Below are 22,590 nucleotides of genomic sequence, written 5' to 3' on the forward strand. Positions count from 1 at the left end.
AGGTTTCAAAAACAGGATATAGAATTGTGTAAGTGGAAAACTCTGAGGTTTATTTAAAGCCTTTACATGTGTGTATTTGTGCATAGAATAAAAGAACAAGAAAGTCCAACAGAATGGCCAACAAAAGTTATATTTAAGTAGTAGAATTATTGGTGATTTTTGTGTTTTTTATCTGTTTTTCTGGTTTCCAACTTACTATAATGAACATGTGTTGATATGATAATTAGATTTTAAAAATAAACTATTTAAAAATAATTGTTGAGGAACCAACTGTATAGGAAAATATATTTGCCATTGATACCTTGGACAAGGGTTTGATCTCCAGAATATATAAAGAACTCACAGGACTCCACTCCAGGAAGACAAACAACCCAATTAAAAAATAGGCAAACACTTCTCCAAAGACGGACATATGGAGGTCCCAGAGACTTGTGAAAGGCTGCTCAGCATCACTAGCCATCAGAGAGATACAAATTAAAACCGCAGTGAGATACCTCTTCACAGCGGTCAGAATGACCATCATACACAGAGCAACAAATAAGTGCTGGAGAGGTTGTGAAGAAAAGGGAACCCCAGTGCACAGTGGGAATGCAGACTGGTGCAGCCACTGTGGAAAACAGTATGGAATTTCCTCAGAAAACTCAAAATGGAACTGCCTTTTGACCCCGCAATTCCTCTGCCAGAATTATACCCTAAGAATCCTGAAACACCAGTCCAAAAGAACCTATACACCCCAGTATTCATACCAGCACAATTTACAATAACCTAGTTCTGGAAGCAACCTAAATGCCCATCGTAAACGAGTGGATCAAAAAACTATGGTACATTTATACAATGGAATTCTACACAGCAGAAAGAAAGAAGGAGCTGCTACCCTTCAAGGCAGCATGGATAAATCTGGAGAGCATTATGCTACGTGAAATAAGCCAGGCGGTGAGGGACAAATACCATATGATCTCACCTATAAGTGGAACATAATCAACGAAACAAACAAGCAAGCAAAATATAACCAGGGACATTGAAATGAAGAACAAACTGACAATAACCAGAGGGGCGGGGGAAAGGGGATAACGGTGAAAGAAAGGGACAGATCGTTAGGGAACACGTATAAAGGACCCATGGACAAAGCTAAAGAGGGGTAGGATTGAGGGTAGGGTGGGGGAGAGTGGAGGTGGGCAAATGGAGAAAGAGTACTTGAACAACAATAAAAAATATAATTGTTGGTATACCTGTGTGGTATGTTAATATGCTATGATTAATGTAGTAAGAAGTTATAGACATAAACTTTTAAAAATAGACAGTTAATGAGAATCAACTGTCATGGTTGGGAAAACATATTTGCCAATGATACCTCAGACAAGGGCCTGATCTCCACAATATATAAAGAACTCACATGACTCCACTCAAGGAAGACAAACAACCCAATTAAAAGGGCAAAGGACTTGAACAGACACTTCTCCAAGGAAGACATACAGAGGGCCCAGAGACATATGAAAAGATGCTCAGCATCACTAGCCATCAGAGAGATGCTAATGAAAACCACAATGAGGTACCATCTCACACCAGTCAGAGTGGCCAACATAAACAAATCCACAAACAAATGTTGGAGAGGATGCGGAGAAAAGGGAACCCTAGTGCACTGTTGGTGGGAATGCAGACTGGTGAGGCCACTGTGGAAAACAGTATGGAATTTCCTCAGAAAACTAAAAATGGAACTGCCCTTTGACCCAGCAATTGCGCTGCTGGGATTATACCCTAAGAACCCTGAAACACCAATCCAAAAGAACCTGTGCACCCCAATGTTCATAGCAGCACAATTTACAATAGCCAAGTACTGGAAGCAACCGAAGTGCCCATCAGCAAACGAGTGGATCCAAAAACTATGGTATATTTACACAATGGAATTCTACGCAGCAGAGAGAAAGAAGGAGCTTATACCCTTTGCAACAGCATGGATGGAACTGGAGAGCATTATGCTAAGTGAAATAAGCCAGACGGTGAGAGACAAATACCATATGATCTCACCTTTAACTGGAACATAATCAACAGAAGAAAAAAGCAAACAAAATATAACCAGAGACATTGAAGTTAAGAACAATCTAACAATGGTCAGGGGGGAGTAGGGAGGGGACAGTGAGGAGAGGGGATTATAGGAACTACTATAAAGGACACATGGACAAAATCAAGGGGGAGGGTGGAGGTGGGGGAGGGAGGGGGGTTCAGCTGGGGTGGGGTGGAGGGATGGGGAGAAAAGGCACACAACTATAATTGAATAACAATAAAAAATTAAAATTATAAAAAAAATAGTTAAAACTTTTCATTCTTTGACCCATGCAAATCTTTTAATTGTCCTCACCTCGCAACCTAAGTCCTTTGAATTCCAGAGGCATTACCAACTTTCAGAACATTTCTAAAAACTTTTGCCTTGTAAAGTTATTTTGTTGCATATTTAGCCTTCCTACCAATGTTTTACCCCCATTTTGACAGAAAGTAGTATTTAGTGTACTATCCAAAGAAGTACATTGAAAACTGAATTTTGTAAAATTCAACTTAATTGGCTTTTTGAGAAAATGTCTTTTATCAAGATTTGTTTTATCAAATTGATATTCATTATAGTTAATGCTCACAGTTTTTCTAGGGTTTTGATCTCTGGCATCAGATAGTTTCAAATTTTCCTAGCAATCTTAGGCTTGATCAGTCTTTTGGTATTTCTAATGTTTTCTATGATTATTCTGAAATTATATCATCAGAAGCCTTCATCTCTCTGTTCTGTAATTTACTTCCTTTCATTCAATCAGTAATATTTGTTTAGTGCTCAGGTAAACCGGAGAAGTGACAGAAGTTCTCACCTTGTTGAGCTCATTTTCTTAGTAGGGGCAGGATAAACAAAAAGCATGGAAACAATGCAATAAACTATACACATATAATCAGCATTATCCTGTTTGAGTTCTCTTTGCTCAGTGACAAGCTTCTCTAGGCCCTAAATAAACTGGCTAGACTCAGAGCATGAGAGCATGCATTTGCTTTCAGCAGTGGAGATGAATGAAGGTGAAGGTTTTGTCATAGAAACAAGGTAGTGGTCCTGTTAATATAACCAAGGATTAAAGATACCAAAAGGCTGTCCTCATACCCAGTCCCTGTTGTGTGGATTCATGGATTTCTTTATTTTTCCTTACTGGAGGATAGCATAGTACCAGATTCAAGGACAAGGAATCAGGTTTGTGATTAAACCAGTCCTGACTAGGTTAGTAAAGAAAGACACAAAAGATAGACTGGGGCAAAGCTTTTGTCCGCATCATTCTGTAGAGGTTACTGTAATGAAGTCATTAGTGAAATCTCCTTTTGCTAAATGCTGTGATTATTTTTGGTCCCCCTCCTTTTGTCTAATTTGATCTCTTATTTCTTGACTGTCATTATCTTTGATCTTTTTTTTTCTTTTTTAATTTTTGAATTTTATTTATTTATTCTTAGAGATAAGGGGAAGGAGGGCGAAAGGGAGAGAAACATTGATGTGTGAGAGATACATCTCGGTTGCTTCTCACACAGCCTTAGCTGGGGACCTGGCCCACAACCCAGGCATGTGCCCTGACAGGGAATCAAACCGGCGACCTTTTGGTTTGCAGGCCAGCACTCAATCCACTGAGCCACACCAGCCAGGGCATCTTTGATCTTTAGAATACAAATCATTCCCTTCTGGTTTTTCTTATTATTTTCTATGACCATTCCTTCTTATTTTCTTTTGCCAACTTTTTTTCCAGCTCCTGAAAACATCAGGGTTTCTTGAAATTCTCTTCTTGGTATTCTTAACCTATGCATTTTGGGGTGATAACACCTCAGCAAGCTTTTTTTGTGGGTGTAACCACACATACACCTTTACTCTTGACATCCTTTTCAGGTTTCAGGATTTTCTTTTTTTTCTTTTTTTCTTTTCATTCTGCCTGTTGGCATTTCCACCTTAGATGTTCCATAGACCTGTCAACTTTAACCTTCCCAAAACTTCATTTACTTTCAACTCCAGATGATGCTGTAGTGTATTCCTTATCTCTCAGTGACTTGCAAAACTCAGAATCATCTGTTTTTTATACCTTTAGTCCCTAAGTTTCTAATTCCAACTCTTCTTCATGTACCTTCATATTCCTTGAATGTTTAGTTTTCAGTTGTCTCTTCTCTCATTTCTGCAATCTTTTTCTCTTTGTCCAAAAATGTGCCAAGTGTCCCTGTAGTTGACCCTGTCTTCCTTAATAAGCTACCACCTTATGTCTTTCCTTTTTCTGTCACAATTTTCAGAAGATTAGCCACCACGATCCATTTCAGTTTATAGAAATTATACAAGGTCCACCAGTGAAGTGACCTTCTTACTGTCATCCAAGAGCCTCTTTTAAGCCTGTATCCTGGTTAATATCCCTGTAGTATTGGATGCTGTTGACCTCCACATGCACTAATTCTTGTCTTCATCCTCTTCCATTGCTCCTCTGCATCTCATTTGTTGCTCTTTTCTTCGGTATCTGTCCTGTGAATTTATTCTTATGTGGTAAGCTACCTCTGCAGGCACTCCCAGATAGTGTTCTTGTAACTCTCTCCTGCATCTTAGTTCACTAATACTCATTTCCAAAGTTCTCACATTGTTTCTTATTGTTTAATTTGTATTTATCTTTACCTTTTTTGCTATAATGTTTCATTAGGTAGTGGATTTATCTTAATTTTTTTTTAACTTATCTTCCTCACAACCTATAACACAATGATGGGCTGCTAGTAATTAATTATTAACTACTTATTGCTTAATTGGCTATTTTATGTATAGAAAGCATTAATTTTTACATGTAATTAATTCATTTGTATAGTCAACATGTATTTATTGAAATTGCTAAATCATGAGTTTTATTTATAAACACACTAAATGATCCTTGTCCTCCTGGCTCTAGTAGCAGTCTAGAAGAAAAGGCCATATGGTAGCATAATTTTTAATCTCCCCACCCCCAAGCCCCCAAAGTTAAGTAAATCAAATAACTCAGTTGCCTTGGGGATAGTAAATTTACCCCACATGCTTTGCCAGTTAAATACTGGTTCGTACTACTTTCTAGTTGACAAAATGCTAAATGGCAGAACTTTTTCTGAGGTTTAGAAGTAGTAGAATTCTAATTTTGTAGGTTTTCAATCGTGTGACATAATTTGGGACTACTTTATCTGCAAATAGTTCTTGCCTGTTCAGACTGATGCTGTCACCTTGATCGTGGTGATACAGTGACACCAGTGGCCTTAGAGTAGCTACAGATAATTTTTACAGAATGATTAAAACTAAGATTATTCAATAAAATAAAATTGTACTGTGTAACAACATAAAAACAGCAGTCGACTAAGAAAATACAGTTAACAATGGAAAGAAATGTCAGGATGTTTAGCTGTAAATTGTGTATTGAATTCTTACAACCTGAGATACAGAGAGGATATTTAACAACCAGGAAGAAGAATATTTATAGCAGGAGCAAGAAGCACCAGAGAAGAAAATCTGAGGCAGTGTTTTAGTCCCCTAACACCCCCTGCAAGGGGATAGGAAGCAGTGTTACTTTCATAGTATTGTTTTCTAAGACTCTCACCACTGCTCTGCAGGTCGATGGGAAGAATCCCACCCTTCCTACTCTAAGGTTAGATTAAGTTTTTTATTTAATCAGTAAAGGTTGTAAAATTTTATCAGAAGCAGAATGACCAAACAACTGAAGCACATGTAGCATAATCACAGCATTGTTTCCCTTGGTGCTGGAACAGCACGTGAGAGCTGCAAGTGATGCTATGATGCTATCGGCGCAAGGTGGAATTTTGTTAGATCTACAAAGCTTGATTCTTTGGTTTTTTTTAAGATTTTATTTATTTTTAAGAGAGGGAGAGAAACATCAATGTGTGGTTGCCTCTCACACACCTCCTACCGGGGACCTGGCCTACAACCCAAGCATGTGCCCTAGACTGGGAATCGAACCGGTGACCCTTTTGTTCACAGTCCCTCACTCAGTCCACTGAGCTACACCACCCAGGGCCAAAGCTTGATTCTTATTGTACTACTGTTCTTGTAGCCTTTGGGAGTATATGTCACCATTCCAGAGAACTTCAACTAACAGTAGGAAAGAGTCCCATTAAAGCAGAATTTGGAACCCTGATCGGGCGGCTCAGTTGGTTGGGCTTCATCCCGCAAGGTGAAAGGCCACCAGTGCAATTGTAGTTAGGGCACATGCCTGGGATTGTGGGGTTGGTCCCCAGTCGGGATAGGTTGGAGAGGGAGCCGACCGATACTTCTCTCTCATGTAGATATTTCTGTCTTTCTTTCTCCCTTCCCCTCTCTCTAAGAATAAATTCTTTTATTTAAAGAATATTTTTGGTTATGCTATTATAGTTGTCTCATTTTTTTCTCCCCTTTCTCCCCCTCCACCCTGCACTCCCATCCCAACAGCATTCTCTCCCCCACCCCCAGGTCTTTGGCTTCTCCATTTCCCATACTTTTTTTTTTTAAATTATTTTATTGTTGTTCAATTAAAGTTGTCTGCATTTACCCTACCACCACTCCCCAGCCAAACCCACCTCCCTCCCTTGCCTCTACCCCCCCTTAAATAAATTCCTTTAAAAAAGTAATAAAGTTGATGTTTGGAAATTTTTATTCTTTTGGCTTGGTCTCATTCTAGGCTCTGACCAGCCACTTTAAAGGCCAAATTTCTCAGCTTTCAAATGCTGTTAAGCTGACTCCACTGAGACAGTGAATAAACTGAAGAATGACCACTTACAATTTTAATGCACTAAATGTAACTGTTATATAAACTAGAATACTTGAGTTTTCATTATCAGTGTATTCTCCTTCTGTGGTCAGACTATCTTGGCAACAAAATTACATATCAACTAATTAGCCCTAGTAATCACTGTCATAGGACTGAAAGTCCAAATGATCATTGCATTTATTCCATGAAGTTATACCAATATAAATCAGATCATAGGAGAAATTTATTGGGTGAGTCATGCCTTCTTCAGATGGTTTCATAAAACCCAATAAATCAGTTCAAATGTTGATCTTATAATTTGAGTGAGAAAATTTCCCCTTCGTTTCTAAGTCTTAGGGAAACATTTTTAGGATCTATCTCAACCTGTTTTGAAGTTAACCTTAACCTCTAAATTGATACAAGTTAAAAAAAATTGAGATAATATCACTTCATTGAGGCTTTCCTAAAACTCCTCCATGATCTTTTTCTAAAGTATGCTGTAAATAGATATGTGTAACCCCAAATCTATTCTGCTGAAGTTGATTGTTCTATTCGATTTTAACAAAGAACAAGGAAACAGATGTGACCAAGGAAATTTTTACAAATGTTAGTTTGAAATATGTTCATATTATACTGGCTGCATTGATAAAGGAGCAGATCCCTGAGATACCAATGTCAGAGCTCCTAGAGGAATACTTCTAGGATGCTGTCACATAACAAATGTGACAATGTCATTAGCAGAATGAGTGTTGAGAAAAAAGACTTTAGTACATAACCAGCTTGTATAGAGGAATTGCTTTTATGTGTAATTGGTAACAGAAATTGAAAATTGCATTGAAATTTCTGGAAACGTGCTAACAGTTTGTCCTTTTACAATTTCAAAACAAGCATTATGTATTTAGTCGGAATAAATTAGAGCATACAGGGTGAGGCAGAAGTAGGCTTACAGTTATGAGTACGCCAAACAGTTCATTCTTGTATCATTTTCCATACAAACAACTCTAAACTACTTTTGCCCCACTCTATGTTTATCTTTTATTTTGAAGAGATAAACAGAAACCTCTATCTTCTAGTTTCTGTTGATAAACACAGAAAAGAAGAGACTATTAAAAACTAGTAGATCCTCAAATATGTAGAATCATACATAGAATATCAGAATTTTGAAGGACCTCTGATGTCTTCCAGTCCAAGATTTACCTGAGGCACAAATTGTGGTCTTCCCAACTATCATTCATCCAGGATTATTAAATATTTTAAGTGGTGGTACTCACTATCTCTCAGGGCGGAATGTAAATTTTCAGTTAAAGCTCCTTAGTAGTAAATCTTTCGTTTGATTGAATTGAATTGTGTTTTCTGCTATCATGGTATCTGATCATAATTGTTAGACTTACCACATTTTTTCCATAGGTATAGTTTAACTTTTTTGATTTCTCTTTTTCAAACATTGTAGTTGATATTAGTGTTTCTTTTTTTTTAATTTAGCTTGTAACACTTCAAGAAGCAAAACTGCTGCTAAATGAAGATGATTACCTTATTAAAGCAGTATATGACTACTGGGTGAGGAAACGTAAAAACTGCAGGGGGCCGTCCCTCATTCCTCAGATAAAACAAGAGAAAAGAGATGGCTCTACTAACAACGACCCTTATGTTGCCTTTCGGAGGAGAACGGAGAAAATGCAAACTCGAAAGGTAATGTGCAAATTAGGTTTAATTGAATATAGCTTAATAGTATTTAAGACCAGTATTTTTTTCTGCTAATAACTTGAATATTTTTGAATATTTTGAACAAAAAGGGGCACTCCTGATATTGTTGAGCTTTATGTTAGAAATTTTGCTCTTTAGTAGTTTCTACTGACCAGTCATGTACAATTTTTATCTAATCCCATACCCTTTATAAATCTACTGATCATAACCATTTTAGACATGTAGCTGAAGTGATATGAGGAATCACAGGTCTTTGTGTACTTTGGAAGTTTTGATTTCTTCAGTAATATATATACATTCTATATATATCCTTTATTTGGGAAGCTTAAGAGCTTATAGTTCCTTTGAAACCGTATTCTGATCCTTGTAAATAAAAATGGACTTTACAGCTTCTAGCTACTGTACAGTCATGGGAAGTAGGGGAAGGTTCATTTTCAACCTTATTCTGCCAATAGTCATAAGTAACACAGAGGAATCTTTTTATGAGTTGTCAGTTGTGTCAGATTTCAAATTGATAAACTTGTCCCCATCTGGCTTTCAGAAGCAGCGTGAGCCAGAATTTTAAGAGAAAAAGGTCTCATGCTGTGGAATGATACGGTATAGAAGAAAGCATTATTTCAGAGTAGTTATTCACTATCTTCCATTTCTCATAATTAACAGTAAACCACACACATGCTAACACATTCTCTAGCATTGTAAAATAGTAAGAACATATAAATGTAAAAACCATGAGGAATTATAATTGGAGGCAAGATGTTTTCTGTGGAATCCTGTTTCTTCTAACATTGAAAGCTTGTCCTTGTCAGCTGTTAGTATAACGGCGGGGAAGTATAACAGCTGTCAGGGATAGTGTATTTTAGGAGAAGCTCCCCTACTGGTTAACAATCAGAGCTTATATAACTCTTTCTAGGATTTCCCAAGTGTAGGTGACATTCCCTAACCAAGGCTGAGTTTTTTCAGTTTGGAGTTTTAGTTCTTAGCTAAGGAAACTAAGATATTTTATGAAGATTTAGTGTCTTAGAAAAGAAGAGAGTGTGGTGAGTTTGTAAATATAGTAAAACTTTACAAATATAGACCATTGGACATGAGGAAGGAAGGGTTATCTGAATGATTGAAAAATTTGAACTGCCAGTTGCTTTTTAAAAGAAAATTTAGATATATTGCAAAACAGGCTTTTAGCAATGTCTTGAAGGAAAAGTACTGTTGGTTGACTTTTAGTGAGTAGGTATGAAGTATTTAAAATTAGAAATATTTATTGGCATTTAAACAATATTCTAAATGTTTAAATGTGTTTCATTCTTCAGTAGATTAAATCACTGTTTTCTAACCAGTGGATATTGAGACTTGGTAGTAATGGATCCCTGTGTTTAGATGCTTCACTGTTGTGTAATAACTAACTAGTCCAGCTTTTTCCTGACGCTCTTGATTCCTACCCCTTCTCTTACCTGTTATTTTCGTCTTCCTCTGCAAGGTAGTATATTTTCTTTTCCACTAGTCTTGTTATTCCTCTCTGTTTTTAGTTGTAGTAATAAAAACTATTCCCCTTCTTTCTTGCACGATATTGCTGGTTAAAAATGTTTGTGTCTTTCAAAATGAGAAAGTTGGGAAAGCAGTCAACAATGAACCCCCGACTCCCATCCTCCGGGGTAAATAGGAAGTGGGCAAGCATTGAGATATGCAAAAATGAATGCAGCTAATAAAGATTCTCTGCTTCCTTTTCTATTTCCACAAAATTAAAAACACTTGTATAGATTATGCAAAGACAAAATAAGGGACTTTTAAAATATTTGTTTGGTAGTCTAGAATTTAATTTTAATTCACCAAACTAATAATTTGGAAGTGTGTAAGTACTTTAGGATGTTCTTAAATGAGGTAATCTGAAGGCATCAGCAAGTCTGAATGCACTGATTGGAAAGCCTTGAATCAGCATATACGTTTTATATGTTTAACCCCAGAGATGCAACTGTGCCTTCTCTCCTCCCCCTCTGCGGCCCAGAAGAAGCAAGACAAACAGGAAACTCTCAAATAGGAACCACTGTAGTGGTTCGCAGTCTGGCTGCACATAACAATCACCTGTGAATTATCCTTGGTTACAAAAGCATCTAGTCAATTCTAAAGTGTAGCAGTTTGAGAACCATTTTCCCTAGAGATTTGGCAGTAGGTCAGACCTGTATGTTCCTGGAATAGGAATGAAGCAGAGACAGCTATAAGGATGGGCAAAGGGAATGAGTGGGTTTGAATACAGGGAGTAGGGTCATCTTAAAAGCATGTAAGAAAGGTATCAGTATGAACTCATGGATTTTAATAAATTGATATAGTTAGACATAGATATACATCTGTGCGTGTTTATGGGCATACATATATTACATACATATTTCCTAACTTTGTTCTCTGATAGGGTCTAGAAACAATGACTCGGTAGCAATGGGCATGCTTTGCATGTAGATCGTGATTTTAAATACCATTTTTCATAAAAAGGAACCGGGGATCCTTAGAAAAATGATTGATTCCTAGTCTGAGGCTAGAAAAATATAAACATAAGCTTGGAACATTGTGCTATACCAGAAAATAAGAATGTGATTGAAGATCGAAGCATGTTGGAGTCATGACAGAAGGCTTCAGGAGCCAGCTTGAAGGAGGTCTCCACTGAGCAAATCTGAGAAAGTCTGAGTGTCTAAATGAGAGTAATGGATAACTCATGGAGTATAAGTGACATGAGTCCATACTGATAAAAATGGATGGGTGAATGGATGATTGATACACAGACAGTAGGTAAGAGAAGGGAATACTTTTCCTTATAGTAGATTTCCAACTTATAAATGTCAGTGAAATGATGCAGTTTAAAAATCAGCATTTGGCAACCACCACAGTAATAATGTTTCAGGCAAATGTTAGAATCAATGGATATAAAACTAGTAGGGGGAAATTTGATGAAAAATAAGATACAAAATTCTATGGCATACTTTTTAATTGAAAAAAAGGAAAAACAGTAATTTGACTAGAGAAACCTGGCAGACAATCATCTTGATCAAGTAATCAAAGTTAACATCAGTACTCATGGGACAAATGGGTATCATTTAACTTGTGATATGGTAAGAGAAGGGTATAACATTACTTCTGGTATGGTCCTACTAAAAATATATAACCCAAATTTAATTGTGGAAAAGCCTCAAAGAAACCCAAATTGTGAAATATTCTGTAAAAATAAGTGTCCTCTACTGTTCAGAAATTTCAAGGTCATGATCACCGTACAAAATCAGAGAACTATTTCAAATTATACGTGATTAAAGAGACATGACAACTAAATGCAGTTTTCATCCCAAATCAGATCCTAGACAGAAAAAAGAATTTACTCCATTTTAATGAATTTTAATAATAAAAATTACTGTTGTCCCACTTAATACTCTTTATAGCAACAGTTATATAAGTATATAAAAGTATATGTAATATTATATTTATTGCTGTAAGGGACATTAGTGGGTGGTGAAATATAAATGAAATGTGTAAGTTAGGTAATAGGATTATATCATGTTAATTTCCTGATTTTGATAATTTACTGTGGTTATGTAAGAGGACATTTGTTTTTAGAAAATACACTTTAATGTGTCGAGGGATAAAGGGGCACTATAGCTTAAGTTTTTCTCAAAAAATCATTAAAATACCACTGTTAATAATTCATACATGTTTATATACATATGTGTGTATGTGTCTTAGTTCATTTGGGATGCTGTAATTAAGATGTAATAGACTAGATAGCTGGGTGGCTTAACAGGCATTTATTTCTCACAATTCTGGAGGCTAGGAAGTCCAAGGTCCAGGTACCAACAGATTCGGTGTCTGGTCAGGGCCTCCTGCTTCTTGGTTCATGAATGGTCATCTTGCTGTGCCCTTACGTGGTAGAAGGGGCAAGAGGGCTCTCTGGGGTCTCCTTTATAAGAGCACTAATCCATTCCTAAGGATCCACACTGATAACCTAATCACCTTCCAGAATATCCCACCTCCACAAACCATCACATTGGGAGGTTAGAATTTCAGCATAGGAAGTTTCAGGAGACACAAGTATACAGTCTGTAACAATACACATGTACATAAATACCGAACGTATGCGCATGTATATGTATATTTACAGGGTGGGGCAAAAGTAGGTTTGTGTTTGTAGGGAAAAATAATACAATAATTAATAAGTAATAATAAAAGAATAAACTGTTTTGCATACTCACAACTGTAAACCTACTTTGGCCCTGCCCTGTATACATAGAGAAAGAGATAAGGCAGAAGTGTAAAATATTAACATCTGGGCAACCTGGATGAGGATATATGGAAATTCTTTATCCTGTGTAGGGGTTTTTTTTGTAAATCTGAAATTATTTCAAAATAAAAAGAAAACTGGGCTGGGGAAAGAAAAAAATTAGGAAAAGGTGGTTGTTTGGGCCTAAAGAGAGCAGGAAGTAAAGGAGTAAAACAGGGCAGAAGCCTGTAGTCCAAGAGGAGGAACCCTTAGTGAAGAAGAGGGAGGCAATCTGAAGGCTCTGGTGCTCTTTTCAATATTGGTCAACTGACTTGTAGCCTCATATTATGTTTTATATTTTAAATCTATATGTATCTCATTCTTATAAGACTTTAAGCTCTCTGAGGATAGGAGACGTGCACAATATCCTGCACAGAGTTGACACTTTAATATTTGCTGTTGGTAACGTTAATTTTTTTCAATTGGAAGCTATTATTGCTGCCTGTTTACCAAAAAAACACCAATGCTTAAAATTAGGGTTTAGATTTTGCCTTTCGTTGCATACTAATGAAGGGGGGAAATTAATTTCCTCTTGATAAAAGGATGACTTACTAACATAAAGTTTCTTAATAGTTGATATGCAGCACCTTAGTGGGACTTTGTTTAGGTGACATTTTGTTGGTGCTGGTTAATTTAAAATACAAGAAACTATACACAAAAGAAAAAAAGTAAAACTTTTTCTCAAGTTTTCTTGTTTATAATCCTCCAGTATGATACCTGACTTTCTTCAAGTTCTTTTTAATGTCATATTGCATTATTAACTCAAGGATGGAGAGATTGCTTAAGTGTTCGGTCTGTCTGGACATGTAAAATGAGGAGTGGTAATGGTCTATTTTAAAACAAATAGTGCCTTGCCTAATATAAAGTAAATATTCTGTAGCTGTTTGAATGAAATATTTTATATTAACAGTAATTTTTGTATGCAGGTTGATACTGCTAATTTCAACTGAGCCTTTCCTGGTTATTAAATAGGACTGTTACTCTTAAGTCTGTTCAAATTCCTTACACAATTCAGAGTAGAAACTTCTGAACAATACTCTGAAACTCGGAATTTTTACTAACTCGTTTTTCTACTCTGTAGTGAGGTGTTATTACACTAAATCATGGTAATCTCATTCCTTGTGGTGCTTTATGTCCCACATTGTTTTATATCTGAGTTTCTGAAGTGAAGCTTTGCTTGTCCTTGTGCATGTTCACATAGTAGTGTGAGACCCATTTTGGCTATTTTTAGGCAACTTTGATTTGACAGAACTGTTTCTGTTATTGGAAAATACCTTGCTCTAAAATATGAATGAACTATGTTTTCCGATTTACTCACTAGGTTTTGTTTCAGGCAGACTTTTACAAATTTGGTTACGTTGGAATTATCTCTTCTTATGTCATTCCATCTTTTCAATAGTGGGCAACATTTTTTCCTGAATATTTAGTGAGAGATATTTACTTATACTATTTTCATGGTTAGTTTTTTTTTTAATGTAGTTGTTTAGATGATTTTTTAACATTTTTACATTTAACATTTTTAACATTTTGCTTTTATACAATGAATTTGAGTCTGATAAGATTTTGTTGAATGAAGCTGGAAATGTGGATAATTGGAATAATTGTTTATTCTTAAATTGTCATTATTTTCAATAGAATCGCAAGAATGATGAAGCCTCTTATGAAAAGATGTTGAAACTGAGACGAGAGTTTAGTAGAGCCATAACAATTTTGGAAATGATTAAGAGAAGAGAGAAAACAAAACGAGAATTATTGCACTTAACCTTAGAAGTTGTGGAAAAAAGGTAACATTGCTACAATTACATACTAGTGGCACCTTTAGCCAAATGATGGGCAAAATATAACCAGATGAGAGAGATTTTTGTTGTTGTTGTTGTTGTTAAATTTAAAACAATTGAAATTGATTCTCCAACAAAATCTACATTTTTTTGAAGAATTGTGGTTACTAGTTTTTATTTAAATCAGATTATTATAATTTGGAGTACACACTTGGGCAATATTTTTGCATGTAATATAGATCCTCTAATACACTTAAGTTTTGTGGGGGCTTTTTTGCAGAATCATTGAATTGTATTTAGAAAAGAACCTAGAGATCATTTTGTCCAAAATTTTTATTAAAATTTCTATTAATCAGAATTTGAGGGGACTGAATGCTTGATTTTATTTTCTGACTAGGTAGAAAATATTTTTTGTTTCAATGCATTTTGAAAATGTGTTTTCTAATGTAATAGTCATTTTTCTGCATAATTAAATTGTACTAAACCTAACAGAATTTTATGTGATTCCTGAAATTAGCATTCTAAGCATCATTTCCCAGTGCTTCAAAATATAAAATATATGAGAAATTTGTCTTCCGTGTACCTTAGAGATTGGGGGGGGGGGGTTGTTTGTTTTGGTTTGTTTTGTTTACTAAATCTCAGTTATGAGTTTCTTTATTCCTGCAAATCTTCTCTTTTAAGGATCATGTAATTGTTGGCTCTTTTTGATTAGTTGTGTTCCAATTAATTGTTCCAATCCAGTTAGCCATGGTTTTTCTTTATTTTTGAACTGTGCTACATTTTGTTACCTTTTCAAGATATCATTTGGGAGACTATGGTGGTGAAATCCTTAATGAAGTGAAAATCAATCGATCAGAAAAAGAGTTATATGCCACTCCAGCAACTCTTCATAACGGAAATCATCATAAAGTCCAAGAATGTAAAACTAAGGTGAATATCTTCCGGGAAAAAGCACGTATGGTAGTAATTGATCTCACATTATTGGTTTATGAAGTTGTCTTACTAGAGTTGAGTTAAAGAAAAAAGTAGTCGTGTATTTAGTTCTTACTACTTGCCAACACTTTGCTGGGAATTTTACATACGTATGACTCAGTCCTTTGAGATAGATTTTACTCTTTGTGACTTCTAGATCAAATAACTAATAAGTGGCAGATTCAAGGTGCGAGTCCAGGTCTAACATCAAAGATGATGTGCTTTCCACTGTGCATACTGCTTCTGTAGAGTATACGGTTAGAGTTTAATTATTACCACTAGCCTTAACAAGTCCTGCATTGTACTGACAGGCATCAAACTCTAAAATAAAAGCTTTCTTCATTGAGACCATTAAGTTATTCTTGTTGTCTTCATCATTGCCAAACCAGCAGTTATCCATTGCTCTCTATCCTTTGTGATTTGAAAAAGTCTTCTAATTTCTAGATTACAATTTCTTCCTAGTGATGAGTCAGATACAACGATTACTTTAGTCTTTTAGACTAAAGAATTATGTTTATTCAGTATTCACTTGGCACATTAATTAAAGTATTCAATAGATATAAAAATTAATAAGACCTTTAATTTTAGGAGCTTAGATTTAAATAAGAAATAGGTATTAACTAAGCATTGGATGATAGAGCTTTATTGTATATCAAGATATAAAAGTGACTTAGGGTGTTTGTGGAAAATTCATCTTTTAAAAATGTACACAATCCTCATTTTTCATGGGTTCCTTCTTAAAGATCAAGGAAGAATGTGGGAGCAGGGAAACTCCTTTACTCAACTCATATCAGTTCAAACACCGGAGTTCTTTCTTATTAATCACAGGCATCTAGCCCACCTACCTGATTCCCTTTAAGTCACACTTGCCTCGCCAGCTACAGCGTTACAATGCAATAAATGTCATTTTTAAAATCTACTTTCAGGTATTTGATTGGTAGACATAGAATATGAAAATCTCAACCCAAAATTACTGACAGAATTAGCCTTTATTATATATTGATTCTTTTTTTAGATCATCTCTAGGAATAAACACTCAGCCTATTTAAACCCTACTTTTAGAAATACGGTTGCATCCATTGTTGCTATACCATATTATACATAGTTAACTATATTTACTTTGTCACACACATCCTCCGCTAAAGTACAGGTAGTTTCTAAGAAGTTGAGGTTTTCTTTTTGGTGTTGTAACTATACCCATTGTATGAAACCATTATGTCTCACTAAATAATTTGGCATTTAAGCAACATTTTCATGTGTGTACCATTTTGACCCTAAAGTAGTTTTAACAAAAATCTGGGCTACATGGGAAAATATATAACTTCCTAAATGTTTTTACAATTTTCTTATTGCATGTACTTTGGTGCTTAGAACAGCCATTTTCAAAGTGGTAGGTCCCTTTTATAAAATGAATATCGATATATTAAAACAGAAACAGAGCTACTCTGTTGAGGAGAGGCGTTGGGGGATATGGGATGAGGTAGAAATCCACCATATCAGCCAGTCTTCTTGCCTGATGGTCTCTGAAGTACCGACACAGCTCTGGGGTACTTGAGAACAGTTTGATTATTGTTCAATTGAGACAATAATTATACACTCTAAAAAGTTAAGTTTTTTTATTAACTGATAAGCTTTTTTTCCTCAAAAAAATTGACATTTTTTAAAAATCTGAAATAAGAGTAGAAATGAATTAATGAATTCATAATCTAATTCAAGTTATTTTAAAAATAAAAAGTCATTAATTTTCATCATTAGTACATGATTTAAAATTAATGTGAAATACGTTTTAAATGCTGGATTGCACAATAATAGAGCAATTTTTAAAAATCTCTAACAAGTATTAATAACAATATATAAAGCAAATTTAATACTATAATTATTTTTTATCATACCTTATAGAAAGTCAAACATTTAAAATTTATCATCACATAAGTTTTACATAACAAAAACAGTAAATAAAATTACCTCCTGGGTAAAAATGTTTGTTTTTCAAAGAGCAGTATAGTTTTTCATGATTTCTAAAATGATTTTCATTTCTTCCTTTGGGGGAAAAATCGTCATGTAAACAGCACCCTCATCATTTGTCTTTGAAAGAAGAGGCTTCTGATGTGGTTCGTCAAAAGAAGAAGTACCCAAAGAAGCCTAAAGCAGAGGCTTTGATAACATCTCAGCAACCCACTCCTGAGACATTGCCTGTGATCAATAAGAGTGACATTAAGCAATATGACTTTCACAGCTCAGATGAAGATGAATTTCCACAGGTGCTTGTTTTAAAACTATTTTTAAAACATTTCCTTCTAGTCTTTTATATTGCTATATTTTAAAACATAATTGACATCTTCGAGTTTTGATTCTTGTTTTCTTCACCTAATGGTATATAGCATAAACATTTTCCACATTTATCTAACTGCTGAAATGGTATTTATTTCTTGTTATTTTCTATCAGTAGAATAGAATTTATTCTGTTACGAAGAATTTGGATGGTTTTCAGTTTTCCTTTTCATAAAAATGAGCATCTCTATCTTTTCCCTCTATTTAAAATAGATTATTAGACATGGAATCAGTGAACCAAAGATTATTTATGTTTTAAGACATTTAATACATAATTGTAAATATTTACCAAGAGTAATCCCCTATTTACCATAGTCTACTAGCATTGTATTTTACAATTTAATGCTAATTTTGCTAATTTGTTTGTCAATAACTATTTGATTACAAACAAGATTCAGAAGAACTGGTTCAAATTTTAACTTGTGAAGATAATTCTTTGGTTTATACTGCAACAGTTTTATAGAAAATTGTTAGTAATTAACATCTTCATTTTACTTTTATAAATTCTGCTTTTAAAACAAGACCTTTATTTTATGTTTTAAAGGATCAGTTGTTTTTGTTTTTAATTATTTAGCACCTGTTCTGGCAATATCGGGGTTTTTTTTTTTTCCTATATTGTATAGACAATCTAAAGAGACTACCATAACAAATCAGGTTTATCATATTTTAACATTCTGACTTTCACTTGCTTTAGAAAAAAAGTTTTCTAAAAACCAACGTCACAGATATGTTTAGAAGTAAGACTGCTTACAAAGCCTGTATTGTAACTGTGTAAAATCTAGAATTTCCATAAAATGTGTCCTTAGGCTAGATAATACATTGTTACTCTTTCGTCAGTGATTTAGTTTTTTACCCCAGATGATAATTTAGCATTCATGTACATTGTAACTGGTGCACAAAGATGTGTTTGATTGAGTATGCTCTTGAAAAGGACTTAGAGGATCAGCCAAGTAGACGTAGGCAGGACTTGAAACAGTCATGAAACATTAATTAAATGAACATTTCGAAAGAATAAGGAAAATAATGTCCTAATAAGTACTAGTTGTTCAGATAAAAGGTGTAGGGAAGGGCTCTAGGCAGAGAAAACAGTGTATTAGAGAGAACTGCTAGCAATTTGGCATTGCTGGAATATGAAACAATAAAAGGAAGAAAGAGTGAACGGAATGATGCCTGAAGTACTACCCAGATAACAGGTGGTTTCTATCTGCATTATACATATTGGGAAATTACTGAAGAATTTTAAGTCAAAATATGACATGGTAGATAAATATACGTATAATAGCTTTATATTGGTGGTAATAATGAGACCCTACAGTGTTTTACTGTACATTTAAGAATGATATCATGGGGATACTGTGACCCGTAGAAACCTTTTTCTTATTGCTAGAATCGGTCCAGCCACCCTGATAGTAGGGCACACTCAACCTACTGTACTAGTCATATATTTCTCGTGAATTACGGTATCTTCATTTCTTTTCTAAATTCTTATGTTTATTCACATAGTCCACCACTCTCATCACCACATGAAGATTGCATTTTGAAACTTTTAGGTTCCTCTGAGTCCTTGTACTAGGTCATTGACAATCCTCATTAATTTTTTAATGGTATCCCCATGTTGCTAAAGTAAGTATTTACCTATAGTTGGACATTATTCATTGAGGCAGCTATTTAGAATGTGGCTCTTATAAAATCAACATTTTATTGATATAAAATCAATAGACTAATCATATGCTGCTTCTTTGTCCAATAAGCAAATGCAAAGAAGGCTTGAGAACAAACATTTTAACCAGACTTACCCAATGGATTTGCAGCAGAGCAGAACTGAAAAACCTGTCTCTTCTTGATCTTGCTTTGGGTTTTCCTAAAATGGCTCTCTCTTCCTGTATCTCAGACTAAATCCTGAAATTCACTCCTAGGGAATGGTGGTTAGGCGGAAAGGGTGGTATACTTTTGCAAAGAATTTCTAAGACCTTGTGATACTTCCTACATGTACTTTAGAAGAGGTAGATGATTTGCAAAGGAACCAAGGTATAAATTCACATTTGGGATTTCCTTTCAAGTTTTAGGTTTGGGGCTTGGTTCCCTGTGAAGAAGAACCAGCCCCAGGTTACTGTTTCTGTGTCTCCCCCATAGGGCTGATGGAGGTATATTGGAACCTCAAACAAATGCTTTTCTTCCCTGGATGACCCCACTACTCAGTGGTAATTACCACAGTTTGGAAATAATGTGGAGAAAACATTTTTTCCTCTCAAAATAGGAAGAGAGGGATTTGTGAGGTTCAAAACTTTGCAAGTAAATGTGTATGAGCCAGTGTTGTCAGAAACAGAGATGTGCACTCCAAAGTGGAATTGGGAGGCAACTAGAACTTTTTTTAAACCATTGTGGGTAGAAATCTCTCTGGACCACATTATTTCCCTACCATATCAAGTATATTTCTATATCATGTACCTGGTTTTGGATGACATTTATAAAGTGTGCTGTAATGTATGGGTTCTGCCCCAAGAGTCCACTCAGACTATATACAGATTTGACCTGGTATCACAAGCTCCCAGGCAAAAAGTTTTAATATGTGGCAGGTCTTCATTTATTCTTTTGCTGTCAAGTTGTGGGTTTATCACTTCTCTCTGCAACCAGTCTGCCTACCTTTTAGCAAGTCTTTCCTTTTCTAATGTTCTGCTTCTGATTTGCTAAGTTTAAAAAAGTGATTTTTAAAAAATGAGTGGGGAAATAAAGGATGCCCTTTTGAGTAAAATACATGGCCTTTATGGCTTTGGGGTAGGGGCTATTTATAAGCTTTAAAAAAATTTCCTAGCTTTTGCCTTTATTACCAAGAGATGAAGCTACTGGAAAAAAATACACCTACCTGTAGGTAAAGCATAATTATCATAACAAAGTATTTATGGCCACATACATTGTTTATAAGTGGGACATAAAAAACTATTAATTCTTAAGTCTATAGCACTTACGTGTTCAGAAGCACATAAGCAATGCCATGTGAACTTACCTGCAAGAACTAATCTATTACAAAGAATCATTTTCTAACCGTAGAAAATTTTTGCTATTCTTTAAATGTTTTAGGGAGTCCACTCCCTACTGTGTATAATCGTGCGTGATTTACTGTTGATGGTCAGATTCTAATTTTAGACTATTACAAAGATTTATCTATTGACTTTTGATAACTCCAACATAGAATGTCTCCTTTCTCATTTTTCAGGTACCATCCCCAGTATCAGAACCTGAAGAAGATAATGATCCTGATGGTCCCTGTGCTTTCAGGAGGCGAGCAGGATGCCAGTATTATGCTGTAAGAACTTTATTTTTTGTGGTGTTTTTGTGAACTGGAATTAACAGGTAACTCTTGTCAAGGTGACTTAGACTTGATCTAAAAATGGGAAATCCATCAGCATTTGTACTTTAATATTCCCTATGTAGATACCAATAAAAGATGCTCAAAGGTACTGAGTTATTTCAATGGATATCAGAATCCTTCACTTGGAATTTGATGACTCATATTTTAAACATCTAGTTTACTGTGGGCTTCAGCTATAGCTCAGCATTCACAAAAATTACTGTGTCAGTGCTAGAGTTAGGTAAGCCCAGAATCTCTCATTGAACCCTTGATGACTTTGAAGTGTTTGTTGAAATTTACTATTAGGGAGACCCATCTTGTACATACATATCTGGTAAGTATCAAAAAATAAAGAAATCATTTTTAAACTATCCTCTTGGCATTATTTTATCTAGTTGATTGTGTTCATAACTTTTTGACACACTGAGAAATTACTTTGTGCTGTTAAGTCAAGTTTTGGTGCAGCATAATATCAAGGAATGACCTTCACTCCCAAATGTTTGGGTTTTCAGATAAAGTATAACTGTAGAGTTTATAAGGATGACTTTGATATACGGCTTGTGGACACTGTTCGTTTTGTTGCACTACAGTAAACATACAACTTTTTCAGGATGTGTGTTTGTGTTTAATGTAGGAAAGGTAAGGAGTTGTTTTTACAAGTTATGCTGATGATAGAAGCGGGAAAGTTTTATGAAAAGGGCAAAAGTGGTAAAGCACAAAAAAGTAGAATAATAAAGGGAATAAGAAGGCAAAGAAATGGACTGTATGTTTTTAAAAGCGAGGAAGTGTCAATTTGACCCATGCTAAAAGTGCAATTTTTGGTCCAGAAAAAATTTCCTCTGCTTTATCTCAATAGGAAGCTTATAAATTACTAACCTTACTATCTCTGTTTTTTTACATAAATGTTAAAAGCCATTTTCATTCTTTAAAGATATATTTCTTTTAAAAATATAATATACCCTCAATGTATTTATATTTGTAAACTAAATTCAGTTTGAGTTAGTTTGGTGAGTGAGTACTTTATCCAGTTTTATAAAATTTTACCTGGTTGATATTATTTAAACTCCAATTTTACAGTTCATAGCTAAATTCTAATAGTTCTATTAATGCTCTGGTTACTTTTTATTATGATTTAGCTTTTCTTCATTACTGATTTACTCCATGAGTTTTAATTATTTTTCTTTCTTTGCAGCCTCGTTTGGACCAAGTTAACCATTCATTTGAAAATTCAGAATTGACAGATTTGGATAAGTTGAGATACAGGCATTGCCTTACAACACTGACAGTCCCAAGAAGATGTATAGGATTTGCAAGGAGGCGAATTGGCAGAGGTGGAAGGTAAATTATTTATTTTGACCTGGATTTTGTTTACAAGCTGGAAAGAAATGTATAGGAAAATGTTAAGTTCTTCCAGATAATATTTGGTTGTAT

At 35.0% G+C, this 22,590-nt stretch overlaps 1 protein-coding gene across 3 annotated transcripts in view; it reads left to right on the top strand.

The window, feature by feature from the left end:
- Positions 1-22,590, top strand: part of EPC2 (enhancer of polycomb homolog 2) — a 113,275-nt gene that overhangs the window by 76,449 nt on the left and 14,236 nt on the right. For 2 of the 3 annotated variants that reach the window (XM_053918648.2, XM_024569596.4), the window contains exons 4-9: positions 8,220-8,426; positions 14,365-14,513; positions 15,305-15,437; positions 17,549-17,740; positions 21,025-21,114; positions 22,352-22,497. In XM_053918648.2, the coding sequence (XP_053774623.1) occupies positions 8,220-8,426; positions 14,365-14,513; positions 15,305-15,437; positions 17,549-17,740; positions 21,025-21,114; positions 22,352-22,497 (917 nt within the window). The remainder of the gene's footprint in view (positions 1-8,219; positions 8,427-14,364; positions 14,514-15,304; positions 15,438-17,548; positions 17,741-21,024; positions 21,115-22,351; positions 22,498-22,590) is intronic. The other variant, XM_045203032.3, reaches the window with a different exon arrangement.

This window comes from Desmodus rotundus, chromosome 2, assembly GCF_022682495.2.
Source record: "Desmodus rotundus isolate HL8 chromosome 2, HLdesRot8A.1, whole genome shotgun sequence".
NCBI lineage: Eukaryota > Metazoa > Chordata > Mammalia > Chiroptera > Phyllostomidae > Desmodus > Desmodus rotundus.